The sequence below is a fragment of the Pteropus medius genome, unplaced genomic scaffold (assembly GCF_902729225.1).
Source record: "Pteropus medius unplaced genomic scaffold, Ma_sr-lr_union100, whole genome shotgun sequence".
NCBI lineage: Eukaryota > Metazoa > Chordata > Mammalia > Chiroptera > Pteropodidae > Pteropus > Pteropus medius.
Window position 1 is genome coordinate 16736215 of NW_024342467.1, and position 25114 is coordinate 16761328.

At 54.2% G+C, this 25114-nt stretch overlaps 1 protein-coding gene across 9 annotated transcripts in view; it reads left to right on the plus strand.

Moving 5' to 3' along the window:
• The window catches only part of MINDY4 (MINDY lysine 48 deubiquitinase 4), a 97625-nt gene that overhangs the window by 43073 nt on the left and 29438 nt on the right, over positions 1-25114 (plus strand). For 8 of the 9 annotated variants that reach the window (XM_039862659.1, XM_039862653.1, XM_039862656.1 and 5 more), the window contains 7 exons: positions 4582-4688; positions 7149-7265; positions 8505-8593; positions 14751-14852; positions 16359-16422; positions 17539-17604; positions 23211-23278. In XM_039862659.1, coding sequence (XP_039718593.1) covers positions 4582-4688; positions 7149-7265; positions 8505-8593; positions 14751-14852; positions 16359-16422; positions 17539-17604; positions 23211-23278 — 613 coding nt within the window. The other variant, XM_039862660.1, reaches the window with a different exon arrangement.

The following is a 25114-nucleotide window of genomic DNA, read 5'->3' on the forward strand; positions in this document are numbered from 1 at the left end:
ATTCTCTACTCCCCAAAGACTGGTGCGTTCGTAGGGCTTGGCAAAAGCGGCAGTAGGATGGAGGATAATGAACAACAACCAAGACAGGAAAGGAGGAGGCTCGAGTGCCTCATCTTCTAGAAGCCAGCAATTGACCTGTTGGACCATTCGAGCACATAGGAGCTGTTCACATACTTTTCCTCTCCTTTTAAGTGCTTCCTTTTTAAACCGAAGGAAGAAAGCGGTGTGCCCTTTACAAGTTCCTCGTGTGAGACGTGCAGTCTGCCGGTTGGCTTTGATGAAGTTGAAAGGCAGGGGCAGGCCTCTGAAAGACAGAGGCAGGGGTTTATTTATTCTGCTTAACTCACTACAGAGGTATCAGTTCCTCGGAGTTTTAATCATCAGAAATGGCTGGTGGGGATCATCTGGCCTACCCAGGAAAGGGCAGGCTTCTGCACGTGGCCGGAGGCAGGAAGTGCTGGCGTCTGAAGCCTTTTGGTAAAGCGCCTCACTTTCAGATTTTCCAGCGAACGCCACTCCTATTTGGACATGAAGTGAAGTGGTTCCCAGCCTTCAGAACCCAAAGGGCTTCTATTAGAAGGAAGGCTTTTAGCAAGTCTGTCAGAACCCAGCTGTTTGAAGTGCGTGCGTGTTTTCCAGAGGGAGGCAGCCCCCTGTTTGCTGGTGGCTTAGCTAACGATTTTAAAAAGGAGAAGGAGATAAAAGAGATGATGGAACCTAGTCACCAAGCGACAGGAAACGAGGCGTTTTGGCATGAGGGAGCAAAAACAAGGAATAAAATTTGGTCAGAGGAAAAGCATTCTCCTCCCCACCCAGTTCATTTTTCTTCGGTTCAATTCAGCACGATTTAATTGACAATTACGCGCCAGGGCACATGTGGTACTACTGAGGGCAGAGGGAGGTGATGGAGGGTGGCCCCGTCTTCTTGGAGGGCAAGGTTGCGGGGGACAAAGGAAGAGAGGTGTCCTCCGATAGCAGCGCATAAAGCACATGAGCAGCAGTTCACTGCTTCAAGACACATGTCAACTAAGTTCTGTTCTGGGTTCTGGAAGTTTCCATAGTCGGGATGAGATTTAGACTGGGCTTAGAAGGACGGGCAAGGTCTTGCTAAGTAGTGATGAGAAACGCACCTCATGCGTGGGTCAGGGCCTGGACTGTGTGAGAGAAAGAGACTGGCTTGCGGTGGCTGGACTGGAGGGGAAGTTGTGGGGTCACGGGGAGACGGGGCTGGGAATGAAGGCTGTGGCAGGGTGAGGATGACCTTGAGCGCCTTGCGGAAGTGTTTGGCTGTAAATCATCAGCCAGTTGGGAGCACGTGGAGATTCCGCGCTGGTGAGTAAGGCGTTCAGGGCTATGTGTCCGGATGATGTCTGGATGCGCGCAGAGGATCCCAGGAGTAAGAGCCTGGGCATTAGGAGACTGACGAGGGGGGCTCTTGGAATAGTCCAGAAAAGAGGTGCTGGAGCCCCTGTTCTTTCTGGGGAAATCCTATGGGTATTTCAAAACACTGCTGAAATATTTACTTCTTATGGGACGTTTCCCTGAACTTCTAAGGCAGAATTATTCTCCTCTTCCCTTCTGTTCTTAAAACCTTTATACTCATCCTCTATTTTAGTACTTATGTTATATTACTTGTTTGGATCCCAACCTCTTCCTCTAGGCAGTAATCTCCTTGAAGGCAGGAATGGTGTTTTAATCATCTCTGGACCTTCTCTGTCCCACATCATCCCTGGCAGATCCTGGGTAAAATCCTTGATGTAAAAATAGAAAAATAACGACATGTTCCTATAACAATGGAGAGAGAAAGAGTGTGGGCAAAGTATGAGACATTCTGGAGGCAGAATAATCTGGAGGCTGGTGTAGCGCGGTGTATGGGAGAGGGTCGGGGTTTCCACCCGGGTCCCTGGTGGGGGGCTGGGGACGTGGAGTCCATTATGAGAACCAAAGCCTGGAAAGGTGGTATTCTGAGGTTCCTGAGTCAGGGCGTTGGGACACTTCCAGCAGAAGATGTCTTGTAGTCATTTTGTAGATTACTTGTAGAAAATACATCTTGTAGAAATACTGAGTGGGTACCTGGAAAAAGAGATAAATGGGCCTCTATTTTATATATATATATAAATGTTTTCTTTATATATATATATATATGTTTTCCTCCAAGAGTTAAATAAAACGCCATGGGAAATAAAATCTCTAGCTTCTTTTCAACCAGACATTTTATCCCAGGGCCTTAAAAATAGCATTCCCAAACCGCCAGCATTTGCAGACAGTTTTGTCTGCTTGGCCAACATGTCATTCTGGAGTGCTTTGTTTTTCCCTTGCATGGCGGTCCAGCCACATCTGGGCCCGAGGCCTGCTATGTGGTCCTGAACCAACTCCCTGCACGGGGGCCAACTTCCCCCTGGCCGAAGCCAAGAGAGGCTGCGTTCTCTGGGGTCTCCACCCAGTCCGCTGCCCTTGGGCACCTGGCCGCCATTCTCAGACTTACTTCACGGGCCCGAGCAGAGCGTGTTTCAGCCCTGGCTGCCTCCTGGACGGCCTCAGACTAAACCGAAGCCTCCGCTTAGGCTTAAATATTGCCCCTTCTATGCCTCCAGGAAGCGGTCTCCCCTGAGGCATTGCAGGGAGCCCTTCACGTCTGGCAAAATCACTCAGGTTACTCTCTCCTTATTTTGGGCCTCTGGTTGGATTATCTCTGTTCCTCCAGCCCAAATTCTCAGTATTGATTTTTTGCAAAGCATGCCCTCCCTCCCTCCCTCTCTCCCTCCTCCCTCCTCTGGTCCTCCCTCCTCCGTCCCTCCTCCCTCCTCCGTTCCTCCTCGGCTGTCCCTCCTCCTCTCTCCTCCTCCTCCTTCGATCCTCCCTCCCTCAATCCTCCTCCCTCCCTCCCCCTCTTCCTCCCTTCCCCTCTCCCTTCCCTTCCCTCCTCCTCCTCCCTCTTGCCCATCCTTAGCCCTACGCCCCAGGCTCCCGTGACCTTCTTCACCACAAGCAGCCATTCCCATGTCTTCCGTCAGTGCCGTTTTGCGTGCGCGTGTCCTTGTGAGATGTGCAGCGCCGTTCCGTGTGCACGCGTTTGTCGTGGCTGCAGATCGTGTCGTGTCATAGCGCGTGTGCTTTCTTACCGTCTCCACCGGCACCATGATTTTAAGACCCGTCCATGTTACTAGGTAAACATGGTCTTTATTTCAGGGCACTTTGGTAAGGCCACCGTAACAGGGTGGCGTTTTCAGAGACGCCAACAACGAAGAGTCCTCATTTAAATTCAGGTTCTCATTTAAATCCCAGACTTATTGAATTAAAAAAAAATTTTTTAGCCTAAAGGTGGAATCCGTCTGTCCCCTTTTCAGTGGACTGAGCCTGTAGGAGTTGGCCTCGTGCTGCGCCTGGTCCTTCTCCGTGGGAGGAGAGAGGGCTGTAGAATAAGATGTAGGCCACGTCCTGGCATTGCTGGCCTTCGGACGCCATGTCCAGAAGATATGGCGCAGGGATAGTGAGGTGTCGATAGCCCCAGATGCACAGAGTTTTGGGGAGAGAATGTTGATTTTTATACATTGTGGTGTGATTTTTACGTAATCATTTAATCTTGAGAGGACAGAAAAAATAAAAGGCTCCACAGGTTCTCTGGAAACCGGCCCACTCGGTTGCCAGCGTAGTGGCCTCGGGTTGTTGTCACTTGGGTCCTTCAAATGCAAGTTCTGGGAAACGCCGCTGCAGGGCGTGGGGTGGTGAGAGGGAGCCTTGGCCAGCTGGGAAGGCGCAGGTTGGTGCTGCCCAGACTCATGGTGGGACCCCGTCTGGGCCTTCGCCGCCCGGCTCTAAGGGGACTATATCTGGAATGTGACTTTGTGTCCCTTCTGGCTGGAGGTTCAGGAAGGTCTACTTGGTAGGATGGTGAAGTAATGAGAAGTCGGCCTAGGTTTATATCTCGTCTCTGCCACTTTCCATCTGCATGATTTTAGGCTGGTTACTTAACTTCTCTAAGCCTTAGTTTCTTCACCTATAGATGGGGCGGCGGGGTTGGGGGGGAGGGTATGATAATTATTCCCTCAGGGGCTATTACGGGGCTTAGGTGATAAAACACAAGTGGTTAATAAATTAAAGCCACCGTAGTAATAATCTTACTATTATTTTATTAGAAATGGTGACGTTTTCTTTCCTAATTCTACCTTCCTTACGTTTGTCCTCAGGGGGACAGATTTATGCATCGTGCCCGCCCTTCATAAGAAATATGTCTGAGTGAGGCTTTTCTGGGCCTGACTCGATGGCTTAGACCCTAGCCACTTATTTCAGGGCATGTCCACAAGCAGAACTTTCTAGTGGACCAGTAGCCGAGTCCCACCCCCCAGCATCCTTGTGGACCAGTGTGGGGTTTGGACAAGGAGCAAGGGCTGTCTTGCTCTGCCCTCTTTCCTTCTGATGAGGGCTTGGGAGCCCCAAAGGGAATGAGGGAGGGTGGCGGAGGAGCCCTCTCTTCATTCATACCATCTCAGAGTTCATCAGTGTCCTTGGTGTTTAACAACTTTATATTCTATTCTCTGCGAGTTATAACAGAGCGTTCGCACAGCCATGGTTTTCTTTCAGAGGATGTGGAGGATGAATCGATAAGGGAGGAAGTCATTCTCTCTCCAGTCCCATCAATGCTCAAGCTGCAAATAGTGTCAAAGCCTATTGACCTCTCGGTGGCAAAGGTAGGTGTCAACTTAAAAGTGTAAGTTGATATATCTTGATTTGAATGGCTGTGAACTGGTGTGGTGTGAATTGAAGACGTCTTGATTATAATGGGTGTAGATGGGTGATTTTGATCCTTCTAGACCCATCTATCTCATTATAACCTCACGGCGATTGTTAAAATGGAAATTTGTACGTGATGTAGAAAAAAACCCGAACTAAGAGTCAGGGAAACGGGGACCTGGTCCTGGTGCCTCCATTTCCTCTCCTCCCATCCACACATTCCGGGACCCCCTTCTTCTGTCCTGAGCTTCTCCACATTTGCAACGGGCCACTCCAGAGCTGGGATGGGAACAGGACAGTCGTCCTCATTAGATCGGCCTTGCTCTGGTATGGTCTCGGGGCTCCGGCTGGGTTGCAGTGAGGGAAGGGCGGAGCTGTTAACAATTCTTCGGCACCCTCTGGGTTGACATCAGTGTCTTTCTGGAGGGACGCCTGGTCACAGGGCTTAGGGAGCAGCTTCCTGGCCTTAGCAGCCTCCTCTGCAGGGGTGTCCTGGATTCCTCACCATCTCAGCTGCCAGGTGACCTCACCCCTCCCCTCGGCCAGCAGTTCCTGCGGGATGAGTTCTGTTCCCGTCCTCTCCCGGCTTTTCAACCAGGATTCGGGAGGAAAAAAAATAAAGCTCCTGGGACAGCTGACTCCTTTCTCTTCCTACTTACTAAGTATTTACTCAGCACACGGAGCAAAAAGTCAAAGACTTTTCTAGAAGTCGTGTCCCTCCCCTCAAATCCCCTCCCTTTTCCTTCCTTCTTTTGAAACCCAGAGGGCTAGACACGTGTAAGTGGCCCCGAACCTGGAAGAAAGTGCTCTGGCTATCTGCAGCCACCGGGCTGTGATTCTCTGCAGTGGGGGCCCCGTCAGGAAGGGTCCTGAGGCCCCTAAAGACCACCCAGCAGTAGCATCTCCAAGAGCCTCTGGAAAACCTGAGGCCCACACAGAGAAAAGGAGGGCCTAGGGCTCACGGCATCACGGCATAGAACCCAGGTTTCCTGGCTCGTAACCCTGTGACCTGGTGACTGCGCTGTGCCTAGCGGGGAGCTGTTCTGGGACTGAGAGGGCACACATAGGCTTCAGCTAGAGAATTCATGCCCCTAGGATTCCCGGGCTCTTGGGAACTCAGTTCAAACACATGGATGATTGCGGGTGGTGTAAGGAGGGGAACCAGGCCCCGACAGATGAACCCAGCCATCCCTCCCCCCTGTGCTGATAGCCCACATTCGACGCTCTGTCCCAGAGATTTTTCTTGTGCCTAATGAAAAGGGAAAAAACAAAAACAAAAACAAAAACAATTCTAGAGGGAAATAATCTGAATTTGTAGGAAAGCTCTGACCCGGAGAAGAGGTCTGGGGAGGTGGCATCAGAATCCACATGTTGGTCCTTCAGAGGCCCCTGGATGGAAAGCCATGGCGGAGAGAGAGGCGGTAGCTGGCGTGGACAGAGGGTATCCAGGAGGAGGCTCTGCCTTCCTGCCCAAAGACAGTCAGTGGGGAGGGCTTGGCACTTTCTGGGGCTCTGGAGGGTGGGGCTTGGGCTGACGGAAGATGAACAGTGAGCTCAACATCCGCCAGAAGTTTAGAGAAGAAAGCTGTGAAAAAATGGACGGGCTGCCTTGGGAGGTGGTGGGAACCCCTTCACTGGGTGGTAGGGGTGCTTAAACTGAGGCCTTGGGGAACCACTTGTAGACGATGCTGTAGAGGAGATTCTTACATATAGTAATGGGTTAGAACAGGGGTTGACAGACTTCTCTAAAGGGCCACCTAGTGTAATTTTGGCTCTCTGTTACAACCACTTAATTCTGACCATTGTAATGTGAAAGCAAACATAGACGATATCTAAACAAATGGGCATTGCTGTGTTTCAATAAAACTTTATTTACAAAACAAGTGGGGGACCGGATTTGGCCTGTGGGTCCTAGTTTGCTAAGCCTGTCCTAGAGCACCCGTTCTCAAACTTGGCTGCTCATTGGAATCACCTGAGAGCTTTTAAAAATATAGATACTGGAGTCTCATGCCCGGGGACCTGATTTAGTTGGTCTGGCATGTAGCCTGAGCATCGGGATTGTTAAGAGCTCGGTAGGTGATTATAATATGCGGTCAAGAACCTCCAGGTTCCCTTGTAAAACTAAAATTTTGTGTTTCAAGTTTCCTCTAAGGACCCTGAAAAGATTTTGGCCTGGGTCAACACGGGCTGGTTTGGTTTACAGATGTTCCAGAGCTTAGACCCTCAGGGTAGATTTTATCTTTCCTCAAGTATGAGAAGAATGAATGGGTTTGCAAAATAACAAGCAAATAGATAACCCTTCTGGAGAATGGACTGCCCTGCTGGAATCTAAGACCAGCTCCTGTGGGAACACAGACACCAAGTAGTGTATTGTTTATTTTGAAAACAACCAATAAAACTCTCTCTTCGTTTGACAGGACATAAAGACCCTTCTGTTCGGTTCCAGCTTTTGCTGCTTCAATGAAGAATGGAAACTTCAGAGTTTTTCATTCAGTGACGCAGCCTCGTTGAAATACGGCATTGTGCAGAACAAGGCAGGTTGCTTTGCCCAGCACCTTTTTGCAGGTTCATCACGGATGGGCAGGGGTGGGACATCCCCTAGTTGGATAAATTCTGTGAACATTACATCCTGTGCCGGCCAGCCCCACATTTGCTAAGTTGTCACCAAGTATGGGAATTTCACATATGGCTGGCAGAGCGAAAGCTGGGGAATGAGCCCTACTGCGAGTGGTGGGTGATGCTGGAATCCCCTCTGAGAGGGAGCAGGGGGAGGCCCAGGCTGGCCGCGGGGTGAGGGGGCGCCAGAGAGGGTCTTGAGGCTGAGTACTGAGAAATGATTTTGCAGGGAGAGCTGGAGAAAGGACATTTGAAACAGCAGCAGCATGAACAAAGGGGGAGGGGGCTGTGTGAAAATCCAGGGGCTGCAGAAAATGGCAGAGCTATCAGGTGTGAGGAGGAGGTGTGATGGGTAGGTGGATGGGGGCAGGATTTGAACATGGCTTACACACATTTCCCAAGATGTGTACATAAAGGGTAGAAGATCCTCTAAATCCAGCAGCCCAACCTGGTTCCATTTCTCAAGCCCCAGGAACCTTCCTGCTCCACACTGCCTGGGGAAGAACCCCAAGATGACCAGCTTCTGTCCCCAGCATGGCCAAGCTCAGCACATTTTGCACCCCCAATTCAAGGGCACCCATGGCCTGGTGCTCTGATGGTCCGTGTACATGTTGATGCCTACAGGGATGAGCTCTTCAAGGAGCCTTCTCGCTCTGACGTGGGAGGGGACAATGACACACCTAACGGGTGCCGGGGCAGGCCACAAGCTGGGAAGAAGAGCTCACAGAATTGGAAACTGCCAGAGATGGTTGGGGAAGGCTTCCTGGAGAAGGAAGCCTTTCGGATGGGCCTTGAAGGCTGGGGAGACAGTTGCCACCCTCAGCCTGTGGACATGGCAGCATTTCCCTGGACGACTGGGAACGTGATGATGTCCCTTGCTTCATGTCTGACTGTCGTGAGGAGTTACTTCCCTCCCACCATATGTCGTAGACACTCCTCCCTCTAGCGATGAGCGCCGGGGCCTTGTCATCCCCTCCCTGTGACTCAGGGTCAGCACTTAGTGTGAGTAGTCACCACGCAGAGACCCCTGTTTCAGAGGCAGTGGCTCCGAGGGGCCCCTGTGTTCTGTAACCTGTGGGCAGAGGCTGGTTCTGGAGGAGCGGGTGGCCATGTCCTCGTTTGTCCTCACTGGCACCAACACGCGTCTGTCCTTGCAGGGTGGTCCCTGTGGGGTTCTGGCAGCCGTCCAAGGCTGTGTCCTACAAAAACTCCTGTTTGAAGGCGATAGCAGAGCTGACTGCACTCGGTAAGTTCGTGCTCATTCCAGCCATATCTTTCCCCAAGGCTTTCCCAGAGTGTCCAGAAAAAACAAGCGAGGAGGCGTGTGTGTTCCTTGATACTTCCCGTCTTCTGGAAAGGGAAGTGGCGGCTGGCTAGCGGGGCCCGTGTTGACCAGTGAAATGACCTGTGCACTTGTGTGAAGGCAGAGAGGGGTAGTAGTAGTAAGTCCAGTGCCACATGGGAAGCAGCTGCTGGTACGGCGTCGGACCTCAGGCCACCCCCTCCCCGGGAGTCCAGCTCGACAGCTGCCCGCTGTTAGCCACACTCGCGTCAACCTGCTGACCCCTCCGCTGAGTTCGGGTCTCGCCTCCCTCCCCATGTTACCTCATCTCTGCCGGCAGCCGTGACCACACATTCCAGCCGGCCCCACAGTACATTGCTTCCACGCCCTTCGGCCATGGATTTTCCACCGCTCTCATTAAGTGTTTGCACATGGGCACCTGATGCTCATTCTCACCCACTCAATAGACGTTTCTGGAACATCTCTGTGCACACACAAGCAATACGGAGACAAGTAGATGCATTCTCTGTTCTCCAGAAGTGCTCTGTCGGGACGAGGGACAGAAAGCCATCATCCCACACCGTGGTTGGTGTGAAGGCGGAGGGTTGGCGAGGTGCTGGCCGGGGCCGGGCCGGCGCGGCCTCCTCGGGGAGGTGGGCTTTCCCGCCCCGCGAGCCCAGTTACCAGCCTGTATTGAGTCACCCTCAACGCTGCTGAACTTCTGACCCTCGGTCTTCTTGTTTTTTTTTTTTTTCTTTTTTTTAGTTGAAATTTACATACAGAAAAGTGCGCAATTCAAAAGTGCATAACTCATTACATATTTTGCTTAACGAATTATCGCCAAGCCACACACACACACCCGTGATGGCATCGTCCAAATCAAGACAGGACAGTTTCCAGCACCCTGGAAGAATCTTCCTGCCCAGTAGCAACCTCTATTCTCCGCAAAGTCGTAATGGGATGGATTCTAAAATCACAGCTTAGTTTTGCCAGTTCCTAAACTTTATTTAAAAGCACTTGTTTTTTGAAATAGGCATTCCAGCGTCTTAAAAAAAAAAAAAAAAAAAAAAGCTTGGGTGTTACAGATCACAAGGCTTATTCCCCATTGATTCAAGTTCAGATTCCTGGGAGACATGCTGGTTCCCCAGACATCCAGCCAAGCTTGGTACAAATGAAACACTTTATCAGCTTTGATGATTTTGCATTAGGCAGGGTCCAAGTGAAGGCAGCTTTTCACGCTTGGCATTTTATAATTTGTCTAATAATGTAATTTGTCTAGTTACTTAACAACATGGTTTCTGTCAAGTCAAAGATGCTAACCATAAGCACAATGTCACCCAGTCAGAAGCACAGCGACATCTCACTTGCCCTGTTCTTCTCTAGCTCTCCCTCCACCCCTCCCGCGTCCACCCATCTCTGCTCCCGTCTGTGCAGGACCATTTCCGCTGCCTGCTCTGGAAGGCCAGCCCGGCAAAGTGCTGCTGGCAGCTTTGCGTTTACGTCACGGACGGAGATCCTGCTGTTGACTGTCACGAAGAGGCTGGCCCGTGCTGGATGTTCACGAGCGCTCCTGACTGGGTGGAATGTGCTCAGGGAGGGTCCTCTGGCTCCTCGCAGAGGGCGTGGGGACTCCCTCTGAGCACACCTGTACCCACCCGCCTACCTTTGCTCCTTGCGTTGGAAGGACTCACTCGGGGAGGGCTTAGCAGGTGCTTGGAGGAAAGATGTGAATCAATAAGACAGCTGTGGGCTGGACTGCGAGAACCAGACAAGTAGCCAGGAGGTTACAGGAGACTCGTAGGATGCTGAGGGTTCACCGGACGTGAAGAGGGTCGGGCAGGCTTGCTGGAGGAGTGACATCTTCATCTTACTGAGACCTGGAGGGTGAATAGGACTTCTGATTTCCTTTCACACTCCTCCTCGTGCATGCTTGTTCCTCCCTCAAATTCCTCTTTCCAGCAAACCCCTCATACTCCTCCTCGGCCCTCTGGGCCCCACGTGCTGGCTGCTCACCACACAGACTTTAGGGAGGCCTTCGTGGACCTCCCCAGTTGAGACACACCTGGGCCTGCCTGCAAGGCCCCCACACCCATTGGTGCCCTGTTCATCCAAGTTGATACCTGTCACGATCTGCCCACACCCCCACCCCAGAACGCAAGCCCTATGAGAACAGGGCCTTCCTGGGCTGCCTGGCTCCCGGCCCATCCCTGGCATCCAGCCTAGGTCCTAGTCCACAGAGGAGGCTCTCAGAGTTCTTGTTGCATGAACATATGGACAAATACACAAGTTATCCAAACTCACGAGGAGGGGAGAGGAGTAATATTCCAGTGAGGCGAACAGCATGTGTGGAGTGCCCGGGGCGGGGAGAGCAGGGCCCGGAAAGTGGCCTGGGGTGGTCTGGGCAGAGTTTGGATGGGTCAGGGCCAGGCGGCCAGAGGGCCTTGGGGCCTGGCCGCCTGCTCTGGTCAAGCCTTGGCCTTTGCCTTCATGGGAGATTGTCTTGTAACTCCATGCCCCTTCAGAGCTGCTTTTGAACTTGGGCTTTGAACTTCTGGCGGAAGTTGCGGATCATGTCCCAACAGTCAGGGCAGGGTTTTAAGTTGGTTCCAGGAATGGCCGTGTCTGCCTGGGGCACAAGGCAGCCTCCTTATCGCCACCATGCATGCCCACTAAGGGGATGCGGAAGCCTCCAGATCCCCAGGCCCATCCTTGGGGGAGAGCTGTGCCCCCCACACCAGAGAGGGGAGGCGGGGCTCGGGAGGCAGAAAGCCGGCTGGTAGGGGGCTCAAGACGGGCCCAGCTGTGGTACAGCCTTCTTTCCACCCAGGGCCCGTCTTGACCGTGCCAGCGAGGCTGTCTTCAGCTCCCACTGCCCGTCAGTCAGCCACAGGCCAAGCACTGACGCAGGCCCCAGTTTACATTGACAGGTGTCAGTTTTTTAATTTAAGTGTTTAAATTTGGATTTAAATATGGATTAGGTGGAAAGTTTTGTTGAGGCTCTTTTGGGGATTGGCGGGGAGGGGGAAGGAATTCAGCCTTGGTCCCTAGGGGCTGCCCGTGTGCTGGGACTTTGAGAGAGGAGTTGGGGCTAGCCTGGACTGAAGACCCTGGGAGGCCAGGCTGGCGTGGCTGAGCTGGGTCCTGGAGTCAGTGTGTGTGTGGTGGGGGGTGGGTCCAGGGAGAAGGGGAAGAAGGAGCTTCTGGCTGCAGGGGCTGTGCGGGTGTGCCTGGGGGGAAGGAGCCCCACTCTGGGGGAGGCTGCCTGGTTGGACGAGAGGAGGCCTGGGCCGGGCAGCTGGGGCCCCTCTTCCAGGAAGCACGGAAGGAGAAGTTGTAGAAAAGTGACCTCACCTCCTTGGAGCCCCGCAGCTGTGGGCCTCCTTGTAAGCCCCTCCCCTCTCTGCCATGCGGCCGTGCCCTACGAGAGACTCTGGGCGATGGGAGAGCCAGAGAGGCCAAGAGGGGCTGGCGCCGGGACGCTGAGCATCACGGGCTTGAGACACCTGTCGCTGGACACCCAGAAGGCCTCTGGGTGACCAATGTGTGGCTCCATGTTTTATGAAGGGCTTCTCGGCAGAACCTTCCCTTTTATCCTAATTGGGGGAAAAAAAAATCAACACAGAAGAGTACAGAGAATAATGCAGAGAATACCTGGGGGCGTGCTGCCTCACGTGAGCAGAGGACGACAGCTGGCATCTCCGCGGGAGCCTCTCAGTCCCCGGCTCCTCTGCTTCGCGGATTTGACTCTTCAATCTCAGTGTTGACTGGCTGGGCCACGGATGTTCCCGCATGGGCTGGGCGTGAGGCCTTAGTGCTCCCTTCTGATTCTGAAATCCCAGGATGTCAGAAATGATCCAGGTCTTTTGAAAAAAATGGGCTCACTCCTCGGTCTCTCCAGGAACACCCAGCACAGCTCACGATGGCAGCGTCTGCAGCTGGTGGCCCTGGGCCCTGGGGGCCCCCACGCTTGCCATCGTCCCATGCTGGGTCTGCAGGCCTGGCCGGTGGAGGCCCCTCTTCGCTCTCTCCCTTCGCGATGGTTGGGGAAATGGTTCTGTGAAAGGCACACGGAGGATGTGACCGCACCCTCCAGGGAAATCACGCTGAAATAAAGCCTTCTTGGCAGGGGTGGTCTTTTTTCTGCGGGGCTGTCTGGCTTCATTAAGACTTGTTGCATCGGGCGGGCGGCCGGCCTCTCCTCAGTCGGGGAGGACAGAGCGGGCGGCAGGCCTCGGTGTTTTTCCACTTGGGGAGGGCTGTGCCAGCCGGCTTGGCAGTGGGCAGAGGCGAGGAGCCCTCGTTGCCCTGCAGGCCTGGAGTGAGCCCCGGACCCTCGTCCTCTCATCTCCACTTCCCTTCTGAAACGGGGGGAAATCGAGGCCCAGAGAAGGAGGGGCACTTGCCCAAGACCCCTGCAGACACTGGGAGCAGAGCCAGGCTTGGAAGCCAGGTCCGGCGGTCCCCAGGCCAGCCTTCTCTCCTTCTCCACACAGCGGCTTTTGACCCTGAGAGGGAGTGATAGGATGGACTAACCCACCTCCATTCACTGGCCAGCTTTCCTCTGCAATTTTTATAAACTCAGACTAGTGAGCATATAAGAGTGGACAGGTCAGGCTATTTTGTGATGATTATGGCAGCAACATCTCTGAAAGGCCTAGATAATTTAGGCAAACGCAGAAGGAATTACTCCCCCACCCCCATCCCCCATCCCGTACTCCTCCTGTGGGATTAGACTCTTAAAGAAACTTCTCTTGGTTTAAGAGCCCAGCCAGGTACTAGATGCATGGTAGGAGTTCGCTAAATGTATGTGTGACTGATAAAGGCAGTGCAGAACCGTCCTTGCCACCAAGGCGTCACCAGTGAAGGCAGGCACTGAGTTACCTGGTGAAGGTAGAGTCTGGGCCATTGAACCCAACACCTCCTTCCTCTCGATTGTCATCTGCACGTATACGTAAATGCATGGCCTTGTCTACCATTGGGCCACCGGCTAGATGGCAGAGTGGCAAGCCTGGAATGAAGCTTGAGCATCTGGCCCAGTGCCCCGTTTATAGGTGGGGAGGTGAGGGCCAGCAAGGGCAAGGGGCTTCCCCAAGGCCAGGGAGCCGGGAATGGAACCCAGGCCGGACACGACACATGCCCCAGCCCCACTGAGCTTTCTGGAAAGCTGCGTCTCACGTAAGCACGCTGGAGAAGGCGCGGGGAAGGATGGAGACCCTGGAAGAGTGAGAAGCTGGAAGGCAGGAAAAGAATGAGGACTTCTGTGTAGAAACGTGGAGGTTCAGAGGATCTGTGATCAGAGCTTGTGAGATCAGCAAGACAGGCCTGGCCCAGGAGCCAGATCTCTTGACAGTGTCCCACGGTGCTGGAAAGACAGGCTCGAAGACAGAGGGATGCTGGCTCCCAAAGCCAAGTGCTCCAGACCGTCGGCTCCGTTTCCCCGAGTTGTTCTTCCTCCCTCAAAGCTGTTTTAATACTTCCAGTTTTTACTGACCGTGTGTTTTTGGGTGAATCATTTAGTCTCTGTGCCTGAGTTTTTCCATTTTTAAAAGGAGATAAAAATAGTACCTCCTCCGTAGGGTTGTTTTAATGATGAGTGGTATAACACACATGCAGTGCTTCTAACAGGGCCTGGCCCCTGCTAAGTACTTAACATATTGTGGCTTTAAACCTTCTTTGTGGCTATACTGAGAAGCTTTCAGTCAGACATTACCTGCTTCTGTAAGTTAGTGTGGGACACAGTGAATGTTTGAAAGGTGACCCTTAGTTCCACATCCAGAGGTTTTCTAGCATATGTGTTCCAGACAGGGTGTGCGATTTAGGCATAATGTTGCACAACTCCTCCTTGGTATGGCAGCACTTCTGGAGTGTCCAGCTCGGCCTCTGTCAGAACTCACGGCCTTTTTTTACACACACCTCTGGCCCTGCCAAGCCCCCAGAGCCTCCTCCGCTCCTCCCCCAGCCCTGCCTGGGGCCCCTCTGTTCTCATCTGACGGGGTACCCCCCAGGCTCCGCCGGTGCCCCACTGGGTGGCAGAGGAAAGGATGGGCCATCTGCCACAGGGCTGCACATTCCCCGTCTTGTGTCCCTATAGTCATTGACGCGTTTCCTTTTTCATCCTCAGGCAGCTGCAGCCTTCAAACACCCACAGGACCCACTGCCTGGCCCTGGCCATCGCGGATATCGTGTGGCGGGCTGGGGGCCACAGGAGAGCTGTGGTCACACTGTAAGTGCTTCTCAGGGCCGTGTTGCTACCACTGAACCTCGGGTTGGCACGGCCGCTGGCAAGCCGACTGGCCGTGTGGGGATACGGACTGCTCCTCTGTGTCCCCCCCAGACCTCTGCCCCGTGCCCCATGCTGGGACAAGCCCAGAGAGTCGCCCGACATGCTGGGCAGCCCCGCCCTGGGAGGGCCCGGCCCGGGCTCTCCACACAGTTCCGTGTCATCCGGGGACAGGATTTGGGTCTGCCCTGCCTCCCTCCTGGGGGAGCGGGGGTAGGAACCTACCTGAGAAAACCTCTAACATGGGCAGCCTGCTCCCCCTTTATTCGTCTGATCTGGAGGCCTGGAAAAACAGCCCCTCAGTTGACCCAGTCACCTTGCCGATTTGTACTCGCTCCCCAGCCCTCAAAGCATGCTCTGGTCGGTGGCGGAGCCCACGGTCTCGTCTCTGCTACCTCCTTCCTACCGCGGATGGAGGATGCCACCCTCGTAACCCACGTGGATGGTTGGCTGGCTCTTCCACCTCATCCTTCATTTTTTTCGCATAAATAATAATAAATGTAGAGCACTTAGGACCATGTCTGGCACATACTAAGTGCTGCGTCAATATACATATCATCATTATTGATATTGTTGGTACAGAGTACTTTTCCTTGGTACCCATGTTCCAGTTAACTTATTATCCCTGGCCTTTAGGATCTGCCTGGCAGCCCTGAGAACAGATAGAGCAAAAATTCAATTTCTCCCTCTTTTACAGACTAGGGAGGGGCGGTGGCTGATCCAAGGTTACACAGCAGGCTAATGGCACAGTGGGCCCCAAACCCAAACCTCACTTCTAGTCCAAGCTTCCCTGGGCTGCACATGCAGGCTGCTGTGTAAACAGATGCTGACAGGTCCGGTGGGAGTGTCAGAGTGGACAGAGGCTGGAATTCCTGACATCCCTCAACACCAAGGGCGCGTCAGCATTCCTTAGTCTGCAAACACATCTGTCAGTTGTGGGTGACAGGCAGACTTCCTCCTGCCAGGGCTTGGCTGTGGCCATCTTTTTCCATTCCTTTTTTTCTTTCTTTCTTTCTTTCTTTCTTTCTTTCTTTCTTTCTTTCTTTCTTCTTTCTTTTCTCTTTCTCTCTCTCTCTCTCTCTCTCTCTCTCTCTCTCTCTTCTTTCTCTCTTCTCTCTTTCTTTCTTTCTTTCTTTTCCTTTCTTTCTCTCTCTCTCTTTCTTCTTTCCTTTTCTTTCTTTCTTCTTTCTTTTAGTTCTTTTCCTTGGTTTTCGTTCTTTCGTTCTTTCGTTCTTTCGTTCTTTCTTTCTTTTTTTTTTTCCCCTTCTCTGGATGCAGCCTCGTGGGTGAGTTTAAAGTGGGTAGAAACAAGACTGTCCTGGCTCCCTTCTTTCCCCCGGAGCCACCTTCTCATTTGTCCTCATTTAATGGCACATGTGGTTTCGCCCTGGCTTAAGGTCATGCCTTCTTTCCATGCGCAGGACTCATGCATCTCCTTTTCCTTTTTAGGGCTTCGGGAACACAGCAGTTCAGTCCAACGGGGAAATACAAAGCAGATGGAGTCTTAGAAACAGTACGGCTTTCTGGAAAATTATCACGCAACCTTTGGCTTTGTTTGGGCACGGTCTCCTTTCATATAAGTAAATCCTTCCTCAGCTGGGAATGAGCCAGCCCTCCCCGCGGCCCCGGCCGGCAGAACCCGCCACCTGGGACGGGGGTGGGCACAGGTGGGGGGCTTTGGGGACGAGCTCTTGCCAGAACTGGCTTTATGGCCAGAAGGCTGACAGGCGGTCTGTCATTTTGAGTTGTACCAAGCCTGAAGTCCCCCAGCAGTCCAGGCAGAATGCCTTTTAGCTAAACCCAGCCTTTGCTGAGTCCCTCTTTATGTCTTCAACATCCTCTCTGGGACTTTTTTGAGACAGAGGAAGTTAAAAGGTGGGGAAGATCTTTGCTAGGGCAAAGCACCAGCCGTAAAACCAGACCCGAGTAAAACAAAGAAAGGGAAAGAAAATGAGATGTATGAAAATGAGTGACATTTTTCATGAATTAACTTCTGCACTGAGGATTTTGTTTTACCTGGTTTGTCTCATTTGGCCTAGGTTTGGATACATGTGATCCTGGGGTCCCAGTTAAGGGTCTCACTTTGCTGGATGTTTTCTCTAAAAGAGGTTTTTCCTGACCTTCCTGAGAAAGCAAAGGAGACTCATAACCACTGCTTCCTGCTGAACTCAGGACGCTGCCTGCTGGGCTTAGACTGGCCTGGCAATGGCGATTTGGATGGGACACCCTGCCCTGGACTCCCCTGCCCTACCTGCCCCCAGAGGCGTCTCAGATGTCCTTGACTAGCCCACAGGGGTGCAGCCCTGCGCATCGAGGCCATGCGTGATGCCGGCTCGCTGACTGTAGTCCCATGACGTCTCCAGTGCTAGGGTCTCTAAAGGTGGCCCAGCGCTGCTGCGAGGCGAACTTGACCACAGAGACCCCAGCTGGGCCCTGCCAGCCTTTAAGTAACACACGGGCGTGGGAGTGCCTCTCCACCCTGGCTCCCAAGGTCACCCCTCTGTGACTGCAGGGACATCCCCAAATGGGGTTTTGTAGCTTCTGAAGCCAAAGCCCCAGAAGATACCCCGAGCTGGGGCGCCGTCTGCGGGGCGGTGGCCGCTCACCCCGCACGTTTGTGTTCTCTTAGCTCGTGCTCTACACTTTGACCTGCTATGAGGAGCTGGTGACTTTTCTTCAACAAAGTGTCCATCAGGTATGAACAGTGGTTTAGTTTGTGGGCCGTGCATTGTTACACTTTGTACTTTGCTTGCTTGCAGAAGAGATGCTGGTGAACTGGAGTGGTCCCCATCATCCCTGCCCTTGGGTGAGCGGTTGGGTGGCAGAGAGGCTGGGAAGGAGCTGGTATTGGCCCTGGGTACCAGGGCTGAGAGCAGTGGAGTGATTTAGGCTGGAGAAGAGTGGACCTGGGGGCAGGTACCCATTCTCTGCCATTTTGTCCTTGAGGGCTGGCCATGGCCACGAGATACAGGGAGTTGCCATGGTGAGGGCCACAGAAAGCAGAGCTGGGATGGAGCGGGGTCCGAGTGAAGGCAAGCAGCTAATAGCCTGAGGTTATGAGAGCTTTCTCTCCGTCTGAGGGGGAACAGCCACTTCTGCCAGCACCAGCTGGGGAGGTGGTGATGACGTGGATTCCTGGGCTGGGTTGGAGGTCTGAGTGCTGTGGATGGAGACCCTGTTCACTACAGGCTCTTGCTTGGTGTCTTGGGAGGCAGGGCGGGGCCAGGAAGGGCCTCTAGACACCCCGTCTGCTGGAGGAGATCCGTTCCCCCCCCTTCCCCCGGCTGTGAGACGGGATGGGCCTCAGCCGGGGCTTGGGAGCAGTACCATCAAAGGCTCAGGGCACTCAGCGGGGCTGCAGCCTCATGGCCTTGTGCAGGTTGGACAGGGTTGGACACTCCAGGGGTAAAGAACGTGGTCTCTGGAACCATCGGCCTGGAGCCATCAGCCTGGAGCCATCAGTCTGCAGCCATCGGCCTGGGTTTGCATTTAGGGTACGCCCCAGTAGCTCTGTGGCCTCGGGCGACTTAACCCTCCGTCCCTCAGTTTCCTCATCTGTACCGTATGGCTGATAGTAGCAGCACCTGTCTCAGAACTCTGCGGAGTGCCCCGCTCAGCGTTCTCAGCGTGGGGAGCTTCCTTGTGGATATTAGGATCACGATTGCCATGATTATTTAAGGCAACCTTGGGATGGCTTAGTTACAGACACATCGAAATGAGAGAGGGAAGCCTTGCTGAGGGAGAACACAGCAAGGGCCAAGGCTGAGGCCTCTGAGACCCCCAGCTCTAAGGCCTCGCAGTTCTGATGTCTGCGTATCAGGACTGGAGGAAAGCGAGCGCAAGCCACTCTGCCTCGCTGTGCAGGCGAACTCCGTGCCTCCTCTTTGCCTTTTCCTTCAGCTTCTGAGCTGTGGGCTCGTTTCTTTTAGGCTCCAGAGAAGGCTTTACAGGATTCGGTGGTGAGCCTGGAGGATGGGAGAACCTGCCAGATGTGGGAGCAGGTTGGACATGCCTGCTGTTAGAATACCCTCCCCTGGGACCCTTCCCTGAAGACGCTGAGGGTCGGGGCACAGAATGGGAAGTGTCCTGGCCCCAACAGCACAGCCGTCCTCTGGGTAGGAGAGTGGGGCCTGCCCTGAGACCATGGCAGGGCAGGTGTGCAGTCACTGGGGTGCTGGTCCACCTGAAATCCTCACCCCCAGAGCCGTTGTCTTGGGAATAACTCAGCCCAAGGAGAGGCTGAGAGCCTGGCCCGGGGTCCAGCCGAGGATGCTGCCTTTCCATGCCAGCTGTTCTGTCTGGCCTGTCTGGGAGGCGTGTGGGACCCCTCTCATATGGGAGGGGTCCTGGCCTAGGTTTGGGGAGTCTGGAGCTGGCTGGCACGTGCTTGCCTGCCTCTGGCTCTCTCTGGTTCTTTATGGACATACTCCAGTGGGCTGTCTGCCATGCAGTGCACTCCCCGCCTGGCCCAGTGCAGCCACGGGGGCCTGAAGCAGGGGCTCAGGGTCCTCCTCTGGCTTATTCCTTGGTCACATGTGACCTCAGGAGAGTCACTGGGCCTCAGTTGCCTCATCTGGAAAATAGAAGATGGAGCAATTGGCAGATAATTTCCAGCCCTTTACTATTCAACCATGGTTCTTAAAGAAGAAACGTAAACGTCTGGGAAAGAACATCCTCCAAATTAAGTACCAGGCACTCTAAATAAGCAGAAAGGAAACCTATTATTAAATACTCACGAAGCGTCGTGACAGTGTGGCAGTGCCTCTGAGAGAAGCAAAGCCTGCGAACTTCGGCGTGCCTGCTTTGACCGGGGAGGCCAGGGCCAAGGGCATCCGTGTTCACAGCACCTGGCGTAGCGGGTCATGGAGCAAGGCCAGGAGAGGGAAGTGCCCAGCGAGCCTTCCAAAGGACAAAGGGTGGGCCCCAGGGTGAGTGCTCTGGGGCCCAGGGATCTGAGGCCCATCATGCCCACTATGGCCCCTGGGTGGCCCCTCAGCACCAAGCCCTTCTACATCCTTGTCTATAAGAAGGGGCCTCCCTCTTCCCTTGGCCTGTACCCCCAAGGTTTCCTTCTTCAGTGGAGTCCAAGACATTGACTGCAAAGGAGGTCCAGAGCGTGGGGCCTGTGCCAGGGGAGAGAGCCGCCCTCTTTCTGTCGGCCTCTGGGCTCACAGCACCACCCGCTCCGTGCCCGGCTTGGTCCCTGGGTGCCGGCGGTCAGTATTTGGCCCTCCCCACCCTGGAAGGCCGTGTTTCGCCCTGCAGTGTAATTTATGTTTTTGCTGGAAGCCATCGAGCTGCCTCAGCACGGCTTCCACCAGATTCATTTTTCGTGGCCTGGGCCTGAGAGGGGTCCCTCGTGCCAGGCCCGGAAATAAGCACCGAGCCTCTCTGCCCAAAGTAAATCGGCTCCTTGCCGTGTTTTCATTACCGCTCACCCTCTGGGCGACACGTCTGCCTGGCCCCCCGCGGGCTGGGGTGAGCTTCCACCCTGCCTCTGGTTGGGGCTCCGCGGTGGGCTCAGGCCTCTCCAGGCCAGAGCAAAGCAGGCAGACGGCCCCTTCTTCTCGAGCGGGACAGGACATTTTTCCAGACCCTCGTGGTGGTTTCTGGCCCAGCTGCCTGCTTTAGTTCTCCCTTCGGTGCCAGTGCCCGGCCCCGTGGCCTCCCATGTCTTGGCAGCTTGAACTTGATGAGATAGTTTTACTAAATGCTTTTTTAAACAAAATAGAATAGGGTGTCATTCAGTCATGTTCTGGCAAAGGCCAGAAGCCTAGGCGGGGTCGTTTCCCACCCTCTGCAGCCTTACCTAACCAGGCCGCATGGAGGGCATGGCCAGGGCTCATGCTAAGCCCCCTTGAGGGTGTTCCAGCGACTGCGGAAAGGGCCGGCCCGAGCAGCAACGATAATTCTCCGCGTTTGCAGAGCTAGAGCTTACAGTGGGCTTCTGTCCCTTACTTCGCTGTGATCTGGTAGGTGGACAGGCATGGCACACGTGGCAGAGAGGGAAGCACACCGAAGAGGTGTCGTGGCTTTCTCGAGACAACGTGCAAGTGCGTGTGGCGGGAGTACGCAGCATTTCGGGAGGGGAGACCGAGACTGAGAGCTTTGGCATCCCTGAGGCAACGTCCAGTCCGCGACTTCCCCAGGGTGACGTGGGAACCTGTGGCGGAGTCAGTAGGCGTTACCGAAGGGGAAGCTGAGGCTCAGGGAGCTTTGCCGCTGCAAGGCGACGTGCAGGCCCGTGGTAGAGCTGTGACAGGCCTGCGTCCCCCTGCGCGAGGACGTGAGCGCGCCTCTTCCCGCTGTTAGAGAATGTCCACGGGCGCGGTCTCGTAGCGTGTGAACCGTAAGTTCATTACCCTTGCTTTGCAAATGGGGAAACTGAGGACAGCAGAAGTGAAGCTCCTGGCCCAATATCACAGCATTAAGATGAGGTCGATTTAAGATCGTTGTCGATTCATTCATTCCATTTCTACTTCCAAAAAAAAAAAAAAAAAAAAAGATTTAAAGTTACTTATTAAAAGAATGATGTCCTCAGGGGCGTTGTGCGTTTTAACCATAGTCAACCCGCCCTCTCTTGCCTCTGGGCCTTTGCACCTGCTTTTCCCCTTGCCTGGCACAGCGATCTCTTCTCTTCTGATTCCTCCTCGTCCCTTGGGTTTCTGCTTGGACGTCACTCCCTCCAGAGAGCCTTCCTTGTCACGCCCTCCTTTCCTAAACCCTGCGTGTGTCGGAGGCCCTTCCTGTGTGTTTCCAGAGAACCCTGTATTCCCCATGAGAGCGGAGCCCCTTCCCCACCATCTTCAACTGCTTATTGTTTTTTCTCCTCTGAGTTACTTCTCATGGGGGCAGGTCTACCTCGTTCACAAGTAGAGCCTTAGCAGAGAGCATCCTCGGCACAGGAATTTCACGTGGCATTTTTTTTTTTTGAATGACTAATTGAATTACCTAATGAAAATAAAGACTATGTTTGGAGGAAAAGAAGAGATAATTTTATCAGAAGCGTACAGTAAAATAGTTAGCCACAGTTGAGCTCCATATTTGCCTCTGAGCTTCCTGGCAGCCAAGGCAAAAAATAAAATATAAATTCTATAATTCTTACTGTTCCAGGAAGACAAGTTTTTTTTTTTCTTTCTTTCTTTGTGGTTTTAAGTCCAAAAGGAAACTGATCCCTTGTAGGAAACACTCACGATTGTAACAGGCAGCATCTTCGACAGCAGTTTATAGAAGTAGCATCGTCACTGCAGTGAGGTCTTCACACTGATTTGCAGCCAGGGGATGGCATTTTCCCAGGGAGCCCAAGTGACGCAGTGTATCCCAGCGGGCTGTGCCCCGCCGGGCTCACTGGACAGGTGGGCAGTGCGGAGCCAGCCTCGGACTAACAGCTAGCACAGGCGCTGGGCCCTGTTCTAAGTACTCTACACAGATGATCTCACCTCATCTTTACAATGACCTGATGAGGGCAGGTCCTATTATTATTATACTCGCTTTACAGATGAGAAGACTGGGGGGAGAAGTAATGTCCCTGTGGTCACATAGCTAGGAGTGGCAGAGCCAAGATTTAAACCTAGGGAGCGAGGGTCCAGGCAGGCTGTGGGCTCCAAACCAGGGTTGGGACTAAGGGCAGGCGAGTAAGGGGTTCACCTTGGGTGCGGAATTCAAGGGGTCACCGAATACCTCAGTAATCAGCCTAAAAATATTTTAATACAATAGCTAAAACATAACATACTTAATCCACAAGACTCCACGAGGAACAACACGTAAAAAAATTTTTAAAAGATCTGGCTTTGCTCTTGCTCAGCTTACCTGGCTGCCCCTCCTGCTCCAAACCCACTCTAGGCTGCACAGTCCTTGGGAGTAAGGAATTTGGGATCAGACGTAGCCCTCCGGAAGCCCACTGGGACCTCAGGCCAGTGGCTCGGTTTCTGAGCCCCGGTTTCCGTATGTGGCAGAGGACAATAATAGTCCTTACTGCACTGGCCTGTGATCGTTTGAAATGTGATAATGAGCATAAGACACTTGCACGGTGACGGAGGCTGCTTCTGTCGCTGCTGCAGCCTGAGCTTCCGCGACTTGGAACTCAAGGGCGTGCTGCTTGGCGGGCGCTGCCTCTGCTTCCGTTGTCACTCAGGCTGGGGCGATCCCGTCCCTTAGGGGGTCTGGCTGGTGAGAGCTGCACGGGGGTCTGCCTCTGGGGCCAGGATGGCGGCAGCTGGCTCAGGGTCAGGCTGTGTTCCCCGAGGAGGTGAGAGGAGGGAGGTGTGGACCTGATGCGCGCTCATTCCTTTCTCTTCCCAGTTTGAAGTGGGCCCCTATGGATGCATCCTGCTCACCCTGTCCGCCATCCTGTCCCGGTCCACAGAGCTGTGAGTATGTTCCTCCCTCAACTCCCAGGGCGGCTTGTCTGCCTTGCTCACTGAGCCTCGCCGGAGCCCAGGGCGGCACTTGGCGCACGGAGGGTGCTTGCTCAGGGAGCCTGGTGGGAAGGAGGAGTGAAGGCTGGTGGAGGAGAGAGGAGTTACATTCTACACACACGTGTGTTCAGTGCCACCTTCTCTGTGGTCGCCTGCCGTGTGCTGGGGAGTGCGGGGGTGGTCTGAGAGTTTGCGGTGCGCATGCTTCAGCACACATGTGGACTCCCCTGGGACATATGCAGGGATGACAATCGAGTCTGAGTCCTGGGAGGTGACAGAGGGTCCCTAAGAGCTTAGGGAAAGGGAATTTGCCATAGGCCAAGGCAGTCGCAGGCTGCCAAGCTTGGTCTAGACCAGCCCCGAGGAGATGGGCGCCCGGGGCCTGCGAGGCAGAAGGAGTGGGGAGGCCGGGTCCCCGGTCGCAGGCATCCATGCCAGATGCAGCTTCCAGGTTGCCTGAGGGCTGGAGTTCTTCCGTCACACTCGTTCCCTAGGAGCTTTCTAGACCTCTCATCCATATTCGTCACCTGGGCATTATGTCACCACGGAGAATTCAGATTAATAGCACGTTAATAGTCTCGTGAAGTACAATCGATCGCCCCGTTCACTTTCGAGCAGAGAGCAGGCCCCTGGGGTGTGGAGGCCTGGGAGACGGCATTTCCGCTTTGGGGGTGCTTGGCAGGGGGGAAGATTTGGGACTGTCCTAAGCAGGTCGACTCTGGCAAGTGGGGAGGTAGAAGGTGGAGGTGGGAGGTCCCCAGACGGTGGGGGCCCCAAGGGAAGGAGACTCCTGCTCCCCTCGGCTGGGCCTGAGTTGGGCCCCATGCATGTTCCCCGTGGCCTCTGGTGCAGGTGGGAGGAGGACACGTGGGCTCTGAGGCCTCGTGCCACCGGCCTGCCTGCTGCTTGCTGCTCTTGACCTTATTAAATACATGTGTGTGCACAGCATTTTCTAATGGCTTTTTTCTCCTAATCCTGCCATAATGATATGATTCATTCCTGGCCTGGGCTCACGTGCGTGGAGACCATAGCTGCACTGCCCTCTCCCCAGGCCTAGCTTTGCTAATCCCCGGGCTGACAGAGTTATTGGAGGGGTGGTGGTGTGTCTCCTGGGAGGTGAGACCCCTGAGCTCACTGATGGGAAGGTGAGCTTTCAGAAGGCCTGGCCTGGTGATGTCTGGCTATGTGATCTTTTTGGCCTCTGTTTCCCCTCTGTGTGGGGTCTCTTTTGGCTCTGGGGGTCTAGGCCTGGGCTCACCAGCCTGGGAGCTCGGCACTCCATTGTAGCTGTGCTCCAGCAGGTGGCAGCTCGGGCAGCCTTGCCCAGCTGCAGGGCGCAGGGCCCGTGCCTGGGCTGCTCTCCACGTTGTCGAGAGCTGGGGGAATGGGCTGCCTCTATGCCTCCCTGCCCCATCCACCCAGGCTGGACGAGGGTCAGTCCCCGCCCAGGGGGACATCTGTGTGGGGAAGGCTGCCTTGCTGGGCCTACAGGGCCTCATACTATGGGGCCCGAAGTTACAACCCTGCCAAACCCCTTCCGATTCACTGCAGACACACACACACACACACACACACACACACACACACAGTGTGCGCGTGTGCATGCGCAGGTACATGTGTGATCCAGCTGCTGTCACTTCCGCCCCTTGTTCCCAGGGCAGGGGAGAGAGTCTGTTCATGACAGTTCCTTTCCCCTCACTGCCCCTAAGGACCTTCCTGAGTCCCAGAGGCCGGGTGCTGAGGCCTCTCGGGGCAGCTTTGGCCAGCCTGGTCCCCGCCGTTTGGGAG